At 45.6% G+C, this 16,275-nt stretch overlaps 1 protein-coding gene across 1 annotated transcript; it reads right to left on the reverse strand.

Annotated features, from left to right (window-relative positions):
- Positions 1–5,605: 5,605 nt before the first annotated feature.
- On the reverse strand, positions 5,606–15,217 carry PM20D1 (peptidase M20 domain containing 1). The gene is made up of 12 exons (XM_010154006.1): positions 15,135–15,217; positions 14,295–14,527; positions 12,829–12,915; positions 11,939–12,072; positions 11,377–11,496; positions 10,553–10,628; positions 10,267–10,328; positions 9,940–10,018; positions 8,754–8,825; positions 7,794–7,962; positions 6,982–7,081; positions 5,606–5,879 (listed from the first exon to the last, which is right to left on the reverse strand). The coding sequence occupies exons 1-12, from the start codon at positions 15,163–15,165 to the stop codon at positions 5,750–5,752; spliced, it is 1,293 nt and encodes a 430-aa protein (XP_010152308.1). The 5' UTR covers positions 15,166–15,217; the 3' UTR covers positions 5,606–5,749.
- Positions 15,218–16,275: the final 1,058 nt, after the last annotated feature.

Raw genomic sequence — 16,275 nt, forward strand, 5'->3', positions numbered from 1 at the left:
CGACAGCGGGGACACCTGGCATGGAGGGACTGAGGACGTGCCTCGCGTTGCTGCTTCGTTCCGGAGACGAGCTGTGAGTTCGTTTGGATTCAGAAATCAGGCCAAAGAAACAACGAACACCACAGGCCTGCTGGTCTGGTCACGGCAGAGAGAGTAAAACAAGAAATAAATTAAAATCATATCTTAACTCCTCCCTACTTCTTACTCCATGAAGACCCTCTCGTTTCCCAAAATCCCTAAGAGGACACTGGATTATCCTTTTCTGGTGTCTATGTACAACTAGGCAGTACTGTAGTGACAACATTTCATAATCCAAGTGTACTCGGAAGGGTAAAAGTGCTTCAGGGCAAATAACCATTACTAAACCCTGAGTACTTACACTCAGGCAGGCTGAAAAACAGCTGGAATCTGGAAAAAAAAGTCCAGGTTTTCTCCTATGGGATTGCCTCAGACGAGTAGGTGAGCTAGGAAAGGTAGCTTAGATATGCACACACCAGATGCAGTGGCTGCAGTACAGGCAAAACAGCTGGAATCTGGAAAAAAAGGTCCAGGTTTTCTCCTATGGGATTGCTGGAGGACTTTTTATCCCTTACTCTGGCCACTGTCTCAACCTGTGACAGCAATCCACCGCTGTCCTCCTCTGACCACCCTCACCACAGGGAAAACACAAAACCAACGCGGTGTAGCTTTGGTAACAGGACAGGGAGCATGTGGAGAGCCTCGGCACTGGCACACAGCCAGCACAGATTTGGGAGACGATTACTGCCACCATCTAGAAGGAGGGTTATTTTTTGGTTACTCAGTTAAATAACTGAACTGCAGCCAGGTTCCTCCATGTGGCTGCCTTTCTAGGGCAAGATCAGACACAGCATTCAAGTATTTACGGTGCTACAATAAACCACACAATTGTGTTAAAGTAAAAATATAAACCAAAAGATGCGTGAAAAGCCCCCTGGGATATGCCACGACCTGCATGTTGCTTCTGATACCTACTGGGCAAGCCAACTGGTAGGTAAATCCGTCAGTGACGGCGAGCATTTACCCTTTGTCCCCTACCCCCTGCATTAACCACCCTTCCATGCGGTCATTTTCCTTCCTGCCGAGGACCGAGCGCAGCTTCCTCTGGGGCCCACCATCACAGCTCTTAAATCAGCCAGAACGATCTCCACTGAGTGAAGCAGGTCACTCCCTTCCCCACCATGCTGAGCTCTTTATCTCTGCCGCCCCTGCTACCCTGGGAAGCTGTGGAACCAGAAAGCGGAGCCAAGCCCCCCTGCACGGCAACTCAGACGACACACAGCCTTCACCGTGCCTAAGGAAAACAATTCCCTGGGCGGCACTTCCGCATGCCCCCAGACCTTGCTGCGGGCACGGAGCGATGTTGGCATGCAACTACCGATGCTAGAGACCTCACAGGTCATGGCAGCACGGTTCCTTTAAAGGGTTATTGGGAGAGCCTCAATTTGGGGACTAAAACGCCCAAGCTGTCTGTGAAAGTCGCAGTGCGCTGGCAAGCTCTACAGGGGAGCTGCGGGTGAGGATGAATGTGCTGGCAAGAGTCCGTGCAGGGTTGGTTCACCCTGGCAGCTGCAGGCAGTACTGGAGACCACTGAAGGGCAGGATTAGGGGTCACAGCCTGAGCTACAAGTGAGGACTGCTTCTCAGTAATGGCAAAGGACAGTGAGCAGCCTCCGCACTCATAGAATGATGGAATGGTCTGGGTTGAAAGGACCTCAAAGCACACCCAGTCCCACCCCCTGCCATGGGCAGGGACACCTTCCACTAGACCAGGGTGCTTCAGGCCTCATCCAGCCTGGCCTTGGACACTCCCAGGGATGGGGCATCCACAGCTTCTCTGGGCAACCTGTCCCAGTGCTTCACCACCCTCTGCGGGAAGGGTGAATGTCTTGCTCTACAGCACTGCTAAGACTTGGCAGCATGGGTGAGCTGGCTGGGGAAGCTGTCACAGCACCTGCTTGAGAAAAAGGGCTTTACCAGCTCCATGAAATACCAGCAAAAGAGGAGCCAGGAACACAAGTGTCAAGTGCAGGGCTGGAGGAAGCAACTTCGTAAACACCTTGTTCCTGCGTTCTCCTCCAGCTCTGTGCCTGAACTCTCCATGGTCACTTCGGGCTGAAAATAAACTAAACCCTTTGAAATTCAGGCCAGCTCCAGAGCTTTCTTTAGAAAATGCAGGTGTGGAATGTGACCTTTTCTCTGTCATGCAGCGGGCCCGCATGACCCTCAATCAGCTGGTCTGCCAGCTAGCAGGCTGCTAGGGCTGGACAACTACAGACATGCTACTTGGAGTAAGCGCTGTCAGAAGAACGGCATCTTTGTGGAGTTGGCTGCAAAGCAGGGGGAAAAAGGAAGTTGCTATGGATATAATACAGAAACGTGTTAACATGCTGGAATCAGACTAATACAAACAGCGTTTGACACCAAGTTATGTGTCTGCAGAGCAGAAAATCAGGCTTTTCCTTCTCTGATGAATCAGAGGTAATTGCTCTACATGCTCAGAGTGACTCATTACAAAAAAACAGAGGACAGCTCACAGAGCTATTACTCTGTGCTGTCAGAACGCACTTGGCATTATCAGGTAACTACTCGTACAATGCAAAGTTGCATGCGGTCTCAGAAAAGGCCAGCGCATCATCCTTACGCTCCTATTTACATGATGACACTAAGATTTCACAGACCACTCGGGCATTCTCTGAAAACACCTCGTGGGATCAGTATAGCGGGGTGGAGAGCAAGCTGTTCTGTCAGGAGGCATGCAGATACCCAATCACAGAGTGACCCTTCAGAACCGTGCCAGATCAGCACGTCGTGGCAGCTAACATGATAAAACCAGGAGACTTGAGAATACCTGAGAAAGGCAAAGCTGCTGCATGGAGCAAAGCACAGACAGCTATCAGAAGTGACTGGGAAAAATGGGTAGAGGGAACGTGCTTTTTCACCCCTAGATCCTGCAAGATAGGTCTGTTTCAAGCACTTCAGTTTAGTGGCGGCAGAGGCACTGCGTGCTTTCAGCGCTGGCTGATGAGCAGCACTTAATGAGGCTTTGCAACAAGGTGCATTAGCAAAACCTCACGGCGCACATTTGCATATCACCTGCCAAAACCCTCCTGCCTTCCCAGCGCTGTGTGCCCTTCACTTTTCCTTCAGCAGCAAAATGAACCTCCAGATGAACATTCTTTCAGGAAACAATCCTCACAAAGAACAACTATGAGCGATTTTTGGGTGGGGACAGGAGATTATAAAGGATGCTTTATGTCTTTAGGACCCACTTGCTATTACAACAGGCACCGAATCCCTCCTTCCGCGCCACAACACAGCCTTCACCCCACAACAGCATGACCCGAGTCAGGATGTGCAGCACCTGTGCCCTACAACAGAACCACGGAATGGCTGAGATTTGAAGGGACCTCAGGATATTGTCCAATTGTTATTCCCAGAATGCTCTCAGCCTCCTTTGGCTCCAGAGCACATGACTGGCTCATATTCAACCATATCCTTCCCTACGAAGCTGCTTTCCAGCCAGCCAGTCCCCACTATGAGGTTGTCCCTTCCCAGGTGCAGGACTTTGCATTTCCCTCAGCTCAACTCCATGACAGTCCTGTTTTCCCACCTCTCCAGCCTTGACAAACTCCCTCTGAGCAGCAGCACAATCACCAGGTGAGTCAACCATTCCTCCCAGTTCCACATCACCTCCAAACCTGCCGAGGATGCACCATCCCATCACCTGGGTCATCAACGAGGACGTTAAACAGCACCGACCCCATACTGCCGCAGCCAAAGCGAAGGCTCGGTTGTCTTTAGAGAGACCTGACAGAGAACAACACCCCAAAGGTTTCCTCCACCTCCCGCTCCCGGGGACATTACTTTATTCTGTGCTGCACCCTGACGCATCACTTCTGCTCTGTCTGCAACGGGCGTTTGCAAGAGGAATGGCACCTTCACAAAAGAGCCACAGGCATGCGGCTGAACAAATTCATGACGGGGCACACAGACAAAACACAATAAACCGTAAGAGATCCCAGCTATTTACTACCCAACAATGCCTAAACAGTTAGCTAGTTTTGTGTAGAAAGGGGACCACAGGGAGGGTGAAAGGATTAAAGTAGGAAAATATGTGGAGTTGTTTTGATGGAAACTTGCTCTAGTGTAGAGTCAGGTGTGGAAATTTCACTGCATTGTATGGTTACAAAAAAAGACTAAACAGTAATCCAAAAAGACTCTGCGTTCCTTGTTTTATTGGATGAAAATGCCAATCTGGTTTCAGTTATTTAGTAGACTGATACAATTTTAGCCTCTTGGCCATACTGGTAAGATCAGGCTGCAAATAAATAGAGAACGGTGAACGGAAAGAATAGAAATCACAGTTCCATCCCAGTTTTTCAGGGTATTTCCCATATATTCCAGTACACTTCACAACACGAATTTAGAGCAAAACAACCACCCACCCATCCCAGTGTATAATTCAGGTTCTGAGAGAGACACATCTCCGCGCCAGCGCAGCAGGAGGAGTGGCACTACTGCAGCACAGAGTGTGCCAATCGGTGCAACAAAGCAGTTTTCATCCCACTCTGGTTGACTTCTGGTTCTTAATTCTTTAATTCATAACGGTAAGCCCAACTAACGAGACTATCAAGGCCAAAGTAACGCTTTAGTGCAAACAACAGAGACAGGCATGCTAGTGCAAGAAGTGCTAACGTCAACGGCCTGTCCACACTAGGATCCCCACGGGGCTGAGTCAACGGAAGCGCCGCAGTGAAGCGAAAACTGCTTGCACAGGCAACGAAGGAACAAAGACTGCTCCCACCCAACTGGAAGAAACCGAAGGCCTTCACCGTCTTTCACAGTCAAGTTCTTGGAGGAACAAGAGAGAAACATACACTGCAGAAAGCGATTCAGCAAAAAGAGAATGTGTATGAGCAGACAACACCGATTTATTTTCTTATTTAAAGCTGCAATTCCTTATTCTCATACCCAGCTGCACAACATGCCCTGGGCCCTCCCGAAGAGAGAGAGAGGAGGGAAAAAAGTCACTGAAAAGCAAGGAAGAAAAGTTTTATGCACCTCTGAGATCAGGGCAACATCAGTTAAAGCAACACAGTTAGAACTTCTGGAGCTCAGTGTTTTAATCCAGTCAGAAATCAGTGCATGGGAGTACTTAGCCGTACCGAGTTAACACCCAGGCTGGTTGAGAGCATCATCCCCTGGGGAAGCAGCCCATCCCGAGCAACAGTGCCACAAAAATTCCATGAAACCGACACATCACAAACCTTTCACGTGAGCTTCTGACAGACACATACTTTGTGAAAAATCAACGAACATATAAAATTTGTCAAAAGCACACATAGGAAGAGTCACCTCTCCCTGACAGATGAGTGTCTGCTGATTATAGCTCAGATTTTTAACTGACTGCAACTTCAGAGGCTTAAAGAAAGCACTGAAAAAAATTAATACTATCAGATTAATGGCTGCATGTCAGACTAGGGATGAACATAAATCACAGAATCATAGAATCCGGGTTATTTTTTGCATTTGGTCCAGGTTCTCATCATTTTCTGCCAAGCTGCACATTTGCCTCAAGCAGCAACCAGCAGTTTTTCCATCTGCATGTAAACCCCAAGATGTACATCCCAAATTCCGGACACAGCTCAACACACAACTGCACCCCACGGGCCAGGCCCCTGCCAACCCCAGAGTCCACCTCAGGAGCTGGTCTTCTCAGGTGTGTTTCTCACAGCTCGTGGGAGTTTGCGTGAGGCTCCGGAAGCTCGTCAAGGTCACAGTTCTTAATCAGCTGAAAGAGGAACTCCACCTGTTTCTCGTAATTCTCTATTGAGATTCTCTCGTTCAACCCATGGATCCTGGTAGAAAGAGAAGAATGTCTGTCATCCCAGAGTGCATTTCTGACCCGCCTGCATGCAGCCAGCACCCTACTCGCCCGTTTGCTTCACTAAGCGACGCATAACGCAAGAACACAGCGACACACACCCAATACTGCACTGCCACTACCACGTCTGTTTCTCAGGCCGACCAAACTGACTGAACCTAAGGCTCAAAGCAAAACTACTAAGTCTATGGCGTATGTGGACAAGAAAAACACGCATTTCAGCTCTCTGCCCATTTCTGGGCCATTTGTGTCACTGTCCTCTCCACCCCGGTATCATCCACACCTCAAATACAGTAACATTTTGTAGATAAAATGCCAAATCTATTACATGCTGAATAAACAAACAATCCCTCGCATGATGATCTTTGTTATCACTTTACCCCAGGAAACCAAACTTCCCACTTAAAGGAGCAAACAAATTCAGAGTGGCACGTGCTCAAACATATGTATATTTATAGGTCCCGTCCTGCCGGCCGGAATCTAACAGGGCAGAAAATAAACAGGGAAACTGCCTGGAACAGGAGGGCGGTGCTTCACTCCCTCAGCTCCATGGCCCACCAGCACTGCACAGATGGGTGTCTGGCCCTGAGGTGCTGTGCCAGCACCCTGGGGTGCCCATCCCTGGTGCTGGGTGTCCAACCCTGTTCTGGGGTGTCCAGCTCTGCACCTTGGAGTGCCTAGCTCTGGTGCTGGGTGCCCAGCTCTGCACCTTGGAGTGTTTGAGGGATAAATCTCTTAAACATGGTCAACTACCAGAGCCATACCCTTCACACTACTGCACTATATATAGGATGCAGTCGGCATGACAGTGTTGCTGTGCTACTGAGTGGGATGCCTAAATGGAGCCTGGAAATCAAGAAGAGTAAGGGCTAACACTCTCCCACTGTAATCACCACCCCCTATTTGTGCAGCACCCAAATCGGCAGGAAATGGGTGGCCTAACAGAAATGTGAGGCAACACCACCACCGCGCCAAGGTACACAAGGTTGGGTTTCCTTCTGCCTAACGCGTATCGATTTTCTCTTTCAGCAGCCCCCACCCCCCGCAGCTGCCCATATGCAGGCAGAATACGGTACCTGGGAAGATCATCTGATTTCAAGAGCAGAGGGTTAAATCGATAAATGGCATTTGTGACGTTAGTGAAGTGCCTGCTGTCTGTGTTTCCAATACACGTGCCTGGAAAACAAACGTCGGGTTTACTTTGCACGAGAGCAGCAATTTAATGACCCATGCTTTTCCCAGGAGAAAGGAAAGGCAGCTGATAACAGCTCTGTGTGACCCCCCGCTACACCACAAGCTAAATCACTGGAAGCAGTTTATTGGTCCGTCCTGGTGCAAGAACATTCATTCCTTCATGAACAGGAGGAACTGGACATCCAGTTCAGTCATTCCAAGAACAGCCGTGACACTCAGCCTCCACAAGAGTTTAAGCTTCAAACTGGAGTCCATCCCAACAAACAGGACAGAACTAGGAAGGAGCTGCACGAGCTGGGATCATAAGGAACAACACAGAAAAGCAGGAATGGCGTCACCAGCTATGAAAACAATAAAAGAAGAGCTAAAGCAAGACCTCCTCCTCTCCCGCACAATTCCTTTCTTCCCTGAAGAGATTCCTTTGTATGTGCAGAGTGTGGAATTCAAGGCTCATTGTTCCTGTTGGTTTCCTGTTTACTTTTTTACTTCCACTACTAAAAAACCAACATCAAAACTCTTGAAAGATAAAGAGGGAACTGAATAAAAAGAGGAAAACCCAGCTGTTTCCAGCAGTTAACAGCTGGGTTGGAGAAATGCACAGAAAATGGAAACAAGTCAACAGTGGGGGATGGGAGAGAGAAAAGCAGGGCGGAAGCTGGAGAGGAAACAATAATCGTCATGTGCTTGCTGTTACCTGGGACTACACTGTCCACATCTGGGAAAGTATCCAGAATGGTTCTTTGGAAAATATGGACCCCAAACGTCTGGTCATCCCACGGACTGATGGGGAGCGGGTCAAAGGCCTCTACTACATCAATCTTCACTCTGTCATCAGCAACAGTGTTTCTAACGGTCTCTAGCACCTACGGGCAAAACAGAGTGATTAAATAAGCAAAAGAAACAAGAGCAAATCCCTTCTAGATGTCAGCAAATGTTCCACTTCCCCGAAAACGTTTGCTCGTGAACTGCCAGTTGCGGCTGCAAACACAGACGCAGAGTTAGGACCGAAACTCTGTGGCAGCCTCTCTCCCTCTTACTCAGTGCATGGCTGCTACGTCAGGGTTTTTCCACTCCCTGCCTACTGCAACCAGATGCACATCTCTATCTCAAGGTTCCTGAGCTGTTTCACTCCTGAAAGGCACGTGGTGAACCTGCTACTTGGTAACTGGGCCATCCAAGTAAATAATCCAGCCAAAGCTTCCATGAAGACAACTTTCAGCAAAGGTTTGGGAAGGGAAGGTATTGCTGACAATGTTTCAAAGCGTCCCATCTCCTGACCTGTGCAAGATGCCCATGTTGTCACAGGTCACAAACCTCAACGCTTGCATTCCATAATCACATATGATCCACGTGTTCTTTGGCACAAAAAGGCTTCTGAAATCTGCTCCATACAGCTGCAAGGCACGCTTCCAAATCTGGCCTGCCCTTGCTCTGCTCCACAGTCAGAAGCTGTAGTAAACAATGCACTTTGCAATCCATCTCAAAGGAGAAAAGACAGCAGATAAGCTGTGTCTCTGACAGCCTCCATAAAGGAGCAATTCCCAAATCTTCCCCTTCCACTGCTTGTATGAGTATCGGGAGGGACAAATGGCCAAGGGCCACTCTGCTCAGAAAGGGACGGAGAGCAGCCCGCAGCTGGGGGCACAGCAAGTACCTCCAGGGCCTTCTCTGCCGAGTGGATTCGGAAGTTCACGGTTGCTTTCGCAGAAGAAGGGATGACATTTATCTAGGGGGAAAAAAAAAAAGAAAGGACCAAAACGTAAAAGGAAGTTAAAAACCAGATTAAAATGCCAACTGCAAACTGAGAAACTGCTCAAACAACTCCAGGCCTCAGGCTAACACTTCAACCCTGTTTCCGCTAACACTGAGCGTGATCTTTCCATACTGTTGTGTTAAAACACTGTAAATCTCATTGATGATGCAGATAGCCACAGAGAGAGATATTCATCGGTTCAACAAAACTGAAGTTAGCTGTTGTATAGAATATTTCGTCTTGAGGTAAGCCCTCTCCCTTCAGAAACTTTATATTGAGAAATTCTGAGAGTCTATGTTGGCTTTTTAAAGCAGTATTTTCCCCCAACTGCCGTAGTACTTTTTCCCAAATAGGAGACATGTAAGTCACTTCATAAATGATGTTGCTGAAGACACATAACTCTTCTACAGAATGAGAATTTATAATTTTGTTAAACAAAAAAAGGTATAATCGTTAGAAAAACCCCAAGAAACCAGGGTGTCCCTTCTCTCATGGCCACTCTGTGTCGCTGTTCAGCCACTGTATCTTGCTTTCTTGTCCAGTGATGCTTTTCAGTAACGCATTTTTTCAGGGACACGCCAAACAGCCTGTTTATTTTCCAGGGCAACAGTATTTTTGGATAGCTACACCTCCTTATCAGGGCAAGATCTGACTGCATGAGCCAGAACCTGTTATCTCACAGTCCAAGGTGCACACTAACCCTACTCGAATGAAGGTAAATGCCAGACCCGTGGTCACAAACACAGACCCCAAGTGTTTACGACTATGCCGTAGTTTCAAACACTGTCATCGTTACAGCGTATGAGCACACAGAGAACGCTCTTCTTGTCCATCCTAAAACATAAACAACCTTAACAGTAGCTTACAGAGATCTTTCTGTGTGAGATCAGGCACTCCCCAAAGAAGTAATTTTCAAGAGTAGCTAAATCCAAGCCACGTGTAAAGTAAAACAGAGACCGGGGGTGACAGCGCACAGGGTCTAAGACCAGGGCCGGTACTGATCTTATAACTGGATACACATACACGGAAACCAAACGTCCTCATTTTCTCGTCATTATTACATGGGGAAAAATCCAACCGACACTACCTTGATTCCTGCGTTAAACATCGTGACTGCTGTCGTAGTTCGAATCATGGCGTTGGTGGAAGGTTTCCAGGCAAGAACTCTTACAAGAAAGAAAAAAAACCCCCATGTTTCAAAGAAATTTAATATCGCTAAAACATAAGCACCACAATTACATAAGCAATAAGCTGAATGATGGCCTATTCAATTAACAAACTGGGGTATTAACAGTAAACCACTGACACCGTCTAAACTATGGAATGGTATAGCACATTTCCTGGGAAGACTGGAAATGGCTTCATCTTTTAAGGGTGAGAGGCTGAGAACATTCATGGAGGACTATTTTCTTACCTGCTGACAATAGGTGAAAACAGCCACAGATTGCTCATGATCAGATTGAGAGGAAAACTGAACTAAGCAGAAGAAACAAAACCACAGATCAGAAATTTCTAGTTTTCAAGAAGACAGTGTGGTCATGTGGCTACGGCTGAAATAATCCCAGCAGAAACAATTCTCTGGGAGAAAGGTCAGCTTAAGCCTCCTTCAACTCTGTAACTGTGCTCTAAATTCATATGCTGAGCTGCTCTTTGCTTCTTAATATGAAAACCTGAGAATGAAATTACAGTTCTTTCCTCACCTCTGGTGCAAGGTGCTCCATAGTCAAGAGTTCTGGCCCATGACCAAACAGGTTACGCAAGGGATTCTGCTCCAGTCTACAACAAAGCACATCAACGTTTGAAATTTAAGAAAACCTCTGGCTGTTATTGCTCCAGAAGGTTGACAGGAATTTGATTTCACAACTGTATCCATGTGTTTGAGACGCAATCACACTTTCCTCTCCTGGTAAGGAAATCTCCACGACTGATTTCTGGGCATTCCAGTCCCTTGCAAAGATTTTCTTTCAAGAAGAGCTGAAAGAATCCAGCAGTCTGACTCTTCTAAAGAATACATGGAAATAAAGTCTCACACCAAATTGCATCATATCTGTATATACTAAGAATTTATTAGCCAACCTGCTGTCTACAGACACATCATGAGATGATTTACCCATTCACATCCTGGCTTTACACCATGTTCATTGACTTGGATAATTACCAGCTAGAGGTAGCACGTATATGCAAGGATAGAATTCCAGAGAAATTCTGCAACCCAAACAAAGCAACCTCTTACCGCTACAGAGGAAATTCTGACAGACATCATGACGTACCCATTGTCTTGGTTCTAAGGAACCAAGTGACACTGGGAAGAGCTGAAGTGAAAAGACACTCCAGAAGTTTGGCAATTGTCCCTTTGCTGGGGATTGGGTTTCTGCCCTTCAAAGTGAGCCATGGACTTCAATTTCAAATATATACAGGGAATTTGTAAAATACTCTGAATACAAGTACTGAAAAACGTCATGTATCAGTGGCTCAGGAGCCTGCTTGACTTGTCTGAGATGTCAGATGACAGAGAAGCTCTCACCTGGACATCGCTGCTGCAAGAATGCCAATACTTGTCTCCTTAGGAGGAAAGGATGAGTGTCCTGGCTCTTTTTCTACAGTGAAGTTCAGTGTTATTGAACCCTTTTCTGTGACAGCAATTCTGGTCAATGACAGATAAATAAATAAATGATTAATGCAACTCCAAACACACATGCAGAGACTATAGGTAAAAGAACTACTCTGTTTTCAGCATCATAAAACATAACACCAAAGCAGCAGCAGCAACAAATCCTTAAAGCAATCTCAGTGTTTGGAGGACTTACATCTTGGCTGCTTCTCCAGCGAGCAGCCTCTACAGCATACAATTAACACGCTTGCACTAAGCGGAACATTCTGCTTTTGTCAGCACAGCTGTGACAGACAGCAAGCAAACACTGAAGGCCCTGTGCTTGCACTCTGTGGCACTGCTGTAGCATTAGCAATGCCAACACTGCTGCATGCCTTGAAAATGTATTTGATGGACATTAACAAGGTCATTCGTCACAAATTAATTATTGAAAATGGATCAATTCCATCCTGGTCAACTGTGTTCTCTTACTTACAGAGCTACTGGCTTCTCCACTCCGGCAATGATGCCATCTAGTACTGCACTTCCCTCATCTAGCAAGAAAGACAGTTTCACTCCTCTAGCTTCCAGCAGAGCTGCAATCTTCATTGCTCCCTTCTGACCAAACACCTGTGAGAACCCAGGCAGAGGAACTGGTCAGATTAAGCCACACCACTGGGAATAGTACCGGAAAGCACCTTGCTGTTGGCAGTGACCAATGCTGCGATGCAAAGAATGCAAGGAATCTCCTAATGAACAGCTCTTGTGCAAGCTGTCAAAGACTCTTCCTAGCAAAGTTCATTGGAGACTGTTAATGGCCTGGGAGCTGATGAATTCATATCCACACCGAGGAACGTGCTCATTCACGAGTCACTGAATGCTGCTTTGAATCCTACTACTTCTTGGACACAATGATACCTCAGAGCTATAAGCTCCACAGATTAATTAGCTATTTTAAAGAGGTATTCATTTCGGCTATTAACAATTGTCTTTCTATTTTGAAAATGAATAAACAAAACCACCTCATCGGTCTCCCTGCACAGTTTACTCACCATTTGGATGATGAGTAAATCTTAAGCCAGCTTTTCATGTACTCTCTATACTGCAAAATGGCACTCCTTCTGCACATTCCATGCAGAAAAGAATTTGAAATAACACTCTGCTGTGTTCTTTTCTCTTTGCTCATCACACCAAACCCTTTGGCAATGTCACTTAAAGCCAAAAAATCAATATATAACTATGACCACGTGCCTGACACAGTACCTACCCACATAACCAAGAAAAACAGGAAAGACTTTCTAGCCAAACAATGTTTAAAAATGAAGCCTTGTTACATACATGAACAGTGCAAACAACTAGTTGTTTTGATGACATGAAAGAAAATACCTCTTCATCGTGTCCAATGCCAACATAGAAAGATCTGTGGGGTCTGTAATTCCTTCTCAGCAAAAACTCTAGAGCTTGCAGAATACCCTGCGGAAGAAAAAGCAGAAGGTATTGTACCATTCTGGAGTGTTGGTAAGGAGAATAAACATAAAAGATGCATTCACAGCCCTTCAGGACACGGTCCACAGTTGAGCTTTGATTTCTACAGCTCCTACTGATGCTATTCCCATTATCTGGAAAACGCACCTTGATCGATAACAGGTAAGATTTAGCGTGCAAGTGTTGGTGTTCATAGACAAAAGTACAGTGCAGGCTTGTTCCTGCTATTGATGAAGCTGGTGCCAAACAGCACAGGGAGCACGATGGAGTTTTAATTATCCAAAGAGTTCGACACTTCTTTAAACTGCATGTCCTACACACCGTTTGGCTCTGAACTGAGCTACCCAATCCACTTATTTTAATGAGCAAGATATTTTATACAAGAAGTGCTAAGAAGACAGAATCAGAAGAACAAGAAACTCAACTGAGGAACGAGAAACGAAATCTACCATTTGCTATATTATTCCACCTCATCATTCATCTGATTTCTTTACATTTCAGCAGAAATTGTATCACCTCTACCTCCTCAACACTCATTTTTGCCATGTTCACTGAAACAGTTGATTTTTATTGTCCATTTGTGGAGTTACTTGTGCAGTTCACAGTAGAAAGAAGTGCCAAAACAAAGTCCTAAGCTGCAAGGCTTTGAAACCGATGACCAAACAACCTGAAGAAACTTTCCAGGAGTATGGCCTATGCCGCAGTAAGCAGCCACAGCATCTCTGACACCCGTCTGCTAAGCATCTGTTTAAATTTTAGTACAGGGCTGTCACAGAATTAATCTAGGTAAGTCACAAAGGAGTATTTCCTTATTAATTCTTCCATCGATCTTTTCCCAAATGAGAAATCCACAGAGCAATCTTTTTTGTACTTTATTCCTCCCAAATGTACTTAGTACAACAGCTCGTTGCTCTGCCACTGACTAGATAATAAAAGACACAAGGTTATTTAACTATAATATTAAATAAACATTGTTTATTTTGAAACCCAAGCCCTTCTACTGGGCCAGGTTTGGCTTTGAATGCCCATATGACAGCTGGGAAAACGTATAAAGTCTACCCCTGAGTTCAAATACAGCGTTTGACATAAAATTTACATATGGCATTTAACCAAATGCATCTGCATCTGTGAATATGTTTTTCTGTATCTTCTAAGAGCTCTAACTCTGTTTTCTTCAGTAATAAAAGACCATTCCACTCCATCTCTAGGAAAAGTTGGGAGAAACCTGCAGGGCTTAGGAATTTATCACTAACATCCTGTATTTAAAAACGGGCAAGAGAGACAACTGAGTAATTCCAAGAGACTCCTCCAATCTGCCTGTTTCAGGCTGTGTATCGCACTGAAATTATATTACCAAGACGACGTACTATGGCAGAGTTTTTGTTATCCAGTGTTCCTCGTCCATAGATGAAACCTTCATGCTCTGCAGCTGAGAAAGGAGGGAAATCCCAGCCCTCTGGGGGTGCAGGCACAACATCCATGTGTGCAAGCAGCATATAGGGCATCATTTCAGGGTTAGAACCCTCAACAGTAAAGAGATGGCTGTATTTCCCAACAATTTCATGTTGAATGAACTTTGAAGAAAATACAGCCGGGAAGACTGTTAAGAAAAAGATTAAACACACATGAAAAAGAAAAATTAACAAAAAAGTCCTATTTTATCATTATATACTCTGTCTCTTTAGCCTCAAAGGGAGCACTGTAAATAAGACTGACCACAGCAAATTTGCTTCAAGAAGCAGATGTGCAGTTTTGCTCTCGCACTTTTACCAATCCATCTCACTTTGCATCTGACTTTCCTAAGCAAAACCAGGAACCATTGGCCACTCTTTTGCAGGCAGCAATGACAGAAATGCCAAACAGCAGGCTGAGATAGGGCTAGTCCTCCTCTTTTTTTTTTTTTTTGAGCAGGCTGAGATAGGGGTAGTCCTTTTGTTTTTCTTAACGGCAAGGTCATTTAACCATCTCAAAGACCAAAAATCACCATTGCAAAAAGCCATTTGAACCTTCCCCGTTCTAGCTTTGGCCCTTGCTGCACCCAAGTACACTGTGCAGGGTGACCTACGCATGCCATTCTCGCCGGTCCTTTGAGAAGAAATGAAGTAAAACTCTGTTCCATTATATTCAAGAACTGTACATACTCTCTTCAATCTGTCTGCGAAAATAAACCTGAGCAGTGGAGATTGCTAAGAGTTAAAGTTTAGTACCTTCCTGAATGTACTTCCCAAATTCTGCCATGGCAGTTGTGTTCAAGTCCTCTGGAGATAGGGAAACAGTTGGGATTCTAATAGCACCTAATGAAATACAAAATAGACAGCAGTCAATGCTGAAATCCGTCAAACAATACTCAAATTGCACTTCAAAGGGAAAGTAATACTTATGTTCTTGAACATTTTCCAGGATTTAAAGATTATTTCACAGGATTATAAGAGCTTCCACTATCAAAACAGACTGATGTACTTCAACTGCGCTGTGCGCATGCTGCACACCGGTATTTCCTTACGGGTTTAGCCAAGGTATTTCTCTAGATATTTCAACTCTGTTTTTCATCCTGAAGTGTTGAATGATGTTATTAGAAATGCTACTGTCCAGAAGCAGCTGCATTTTGCTAGGGTAAACTGGTTCCTCATTGTTGTGATGGCAAGACTGTTGTAGCACCTTTTCATACTGCTCCAAGCCTTAAAGACATATAAGCAGACAGATCTTTTGTTCCTCCTGCTAGTCTGCTCGGTCATTTAAACAGGGTCAGATCTCCACTGAGTCGCTGTCATGCAAAATACGGGTATAACTTAGTCCCAGTCACAGCTCCCTTCATAAGAGCATCCGTCAAGTGAGGTTAGAGATTCTTTTAAAGGTCATGTTATTCAGGAAGAAACACAGAAATAAGTGTCTCTCATATCCCTGAGTTTTCCTGTTAAAAAGTACATAAACAGAATTTGCTAGGCAACAAATCTTCCAAACCAGTACCATAGGAGGTTTACAGAACCCAGCTCCTACTTGAACACTCAAGGACTATCACTTTACACCAGACTGCGGTTCCCTGCAGACCGCCAACCCTCACGAGATCTAAACATCCCGAGTCTTCTGCAGGAGAGCGTGTTGGGAGAGCACAAACCCACCCCGATCTGTTTCGGACAGGCTGCCTGCAGCAAAGCAAGGCTTCAGCCAGCAAGAAATGAAAAAACAACCAGCAGTGTTTATCCAGTGGAGAAAGAGATGCCTGGCAAAGGCGGTCAGGGGGTGCCTGGAGCATTTCTGAGGGAAACACGGAAGAAAACCAACATGGGAAGAACATGTTTCCTCCCAGGAGAGAGCACCTGAGGAAGCGTCCTCCTGCCTTGCTGACCC

Source organism: Eurypyga helias, unplaced genomic scaffold (genome assembly GCF_000690775.1).
Source record: "Eurypyga helias isolate BGI_N326 unplaced genomic scaffold, ASM69077v1 scaffold17846, whole genome shotgun sequence".
Taxonomy (NCBI): domain Eukaryota; kingdom Metazoa; phylum Chordata; class Aves; order Eurypygiformes; family Eurypygidae; genus Eurypyga; species Eurypyga helias.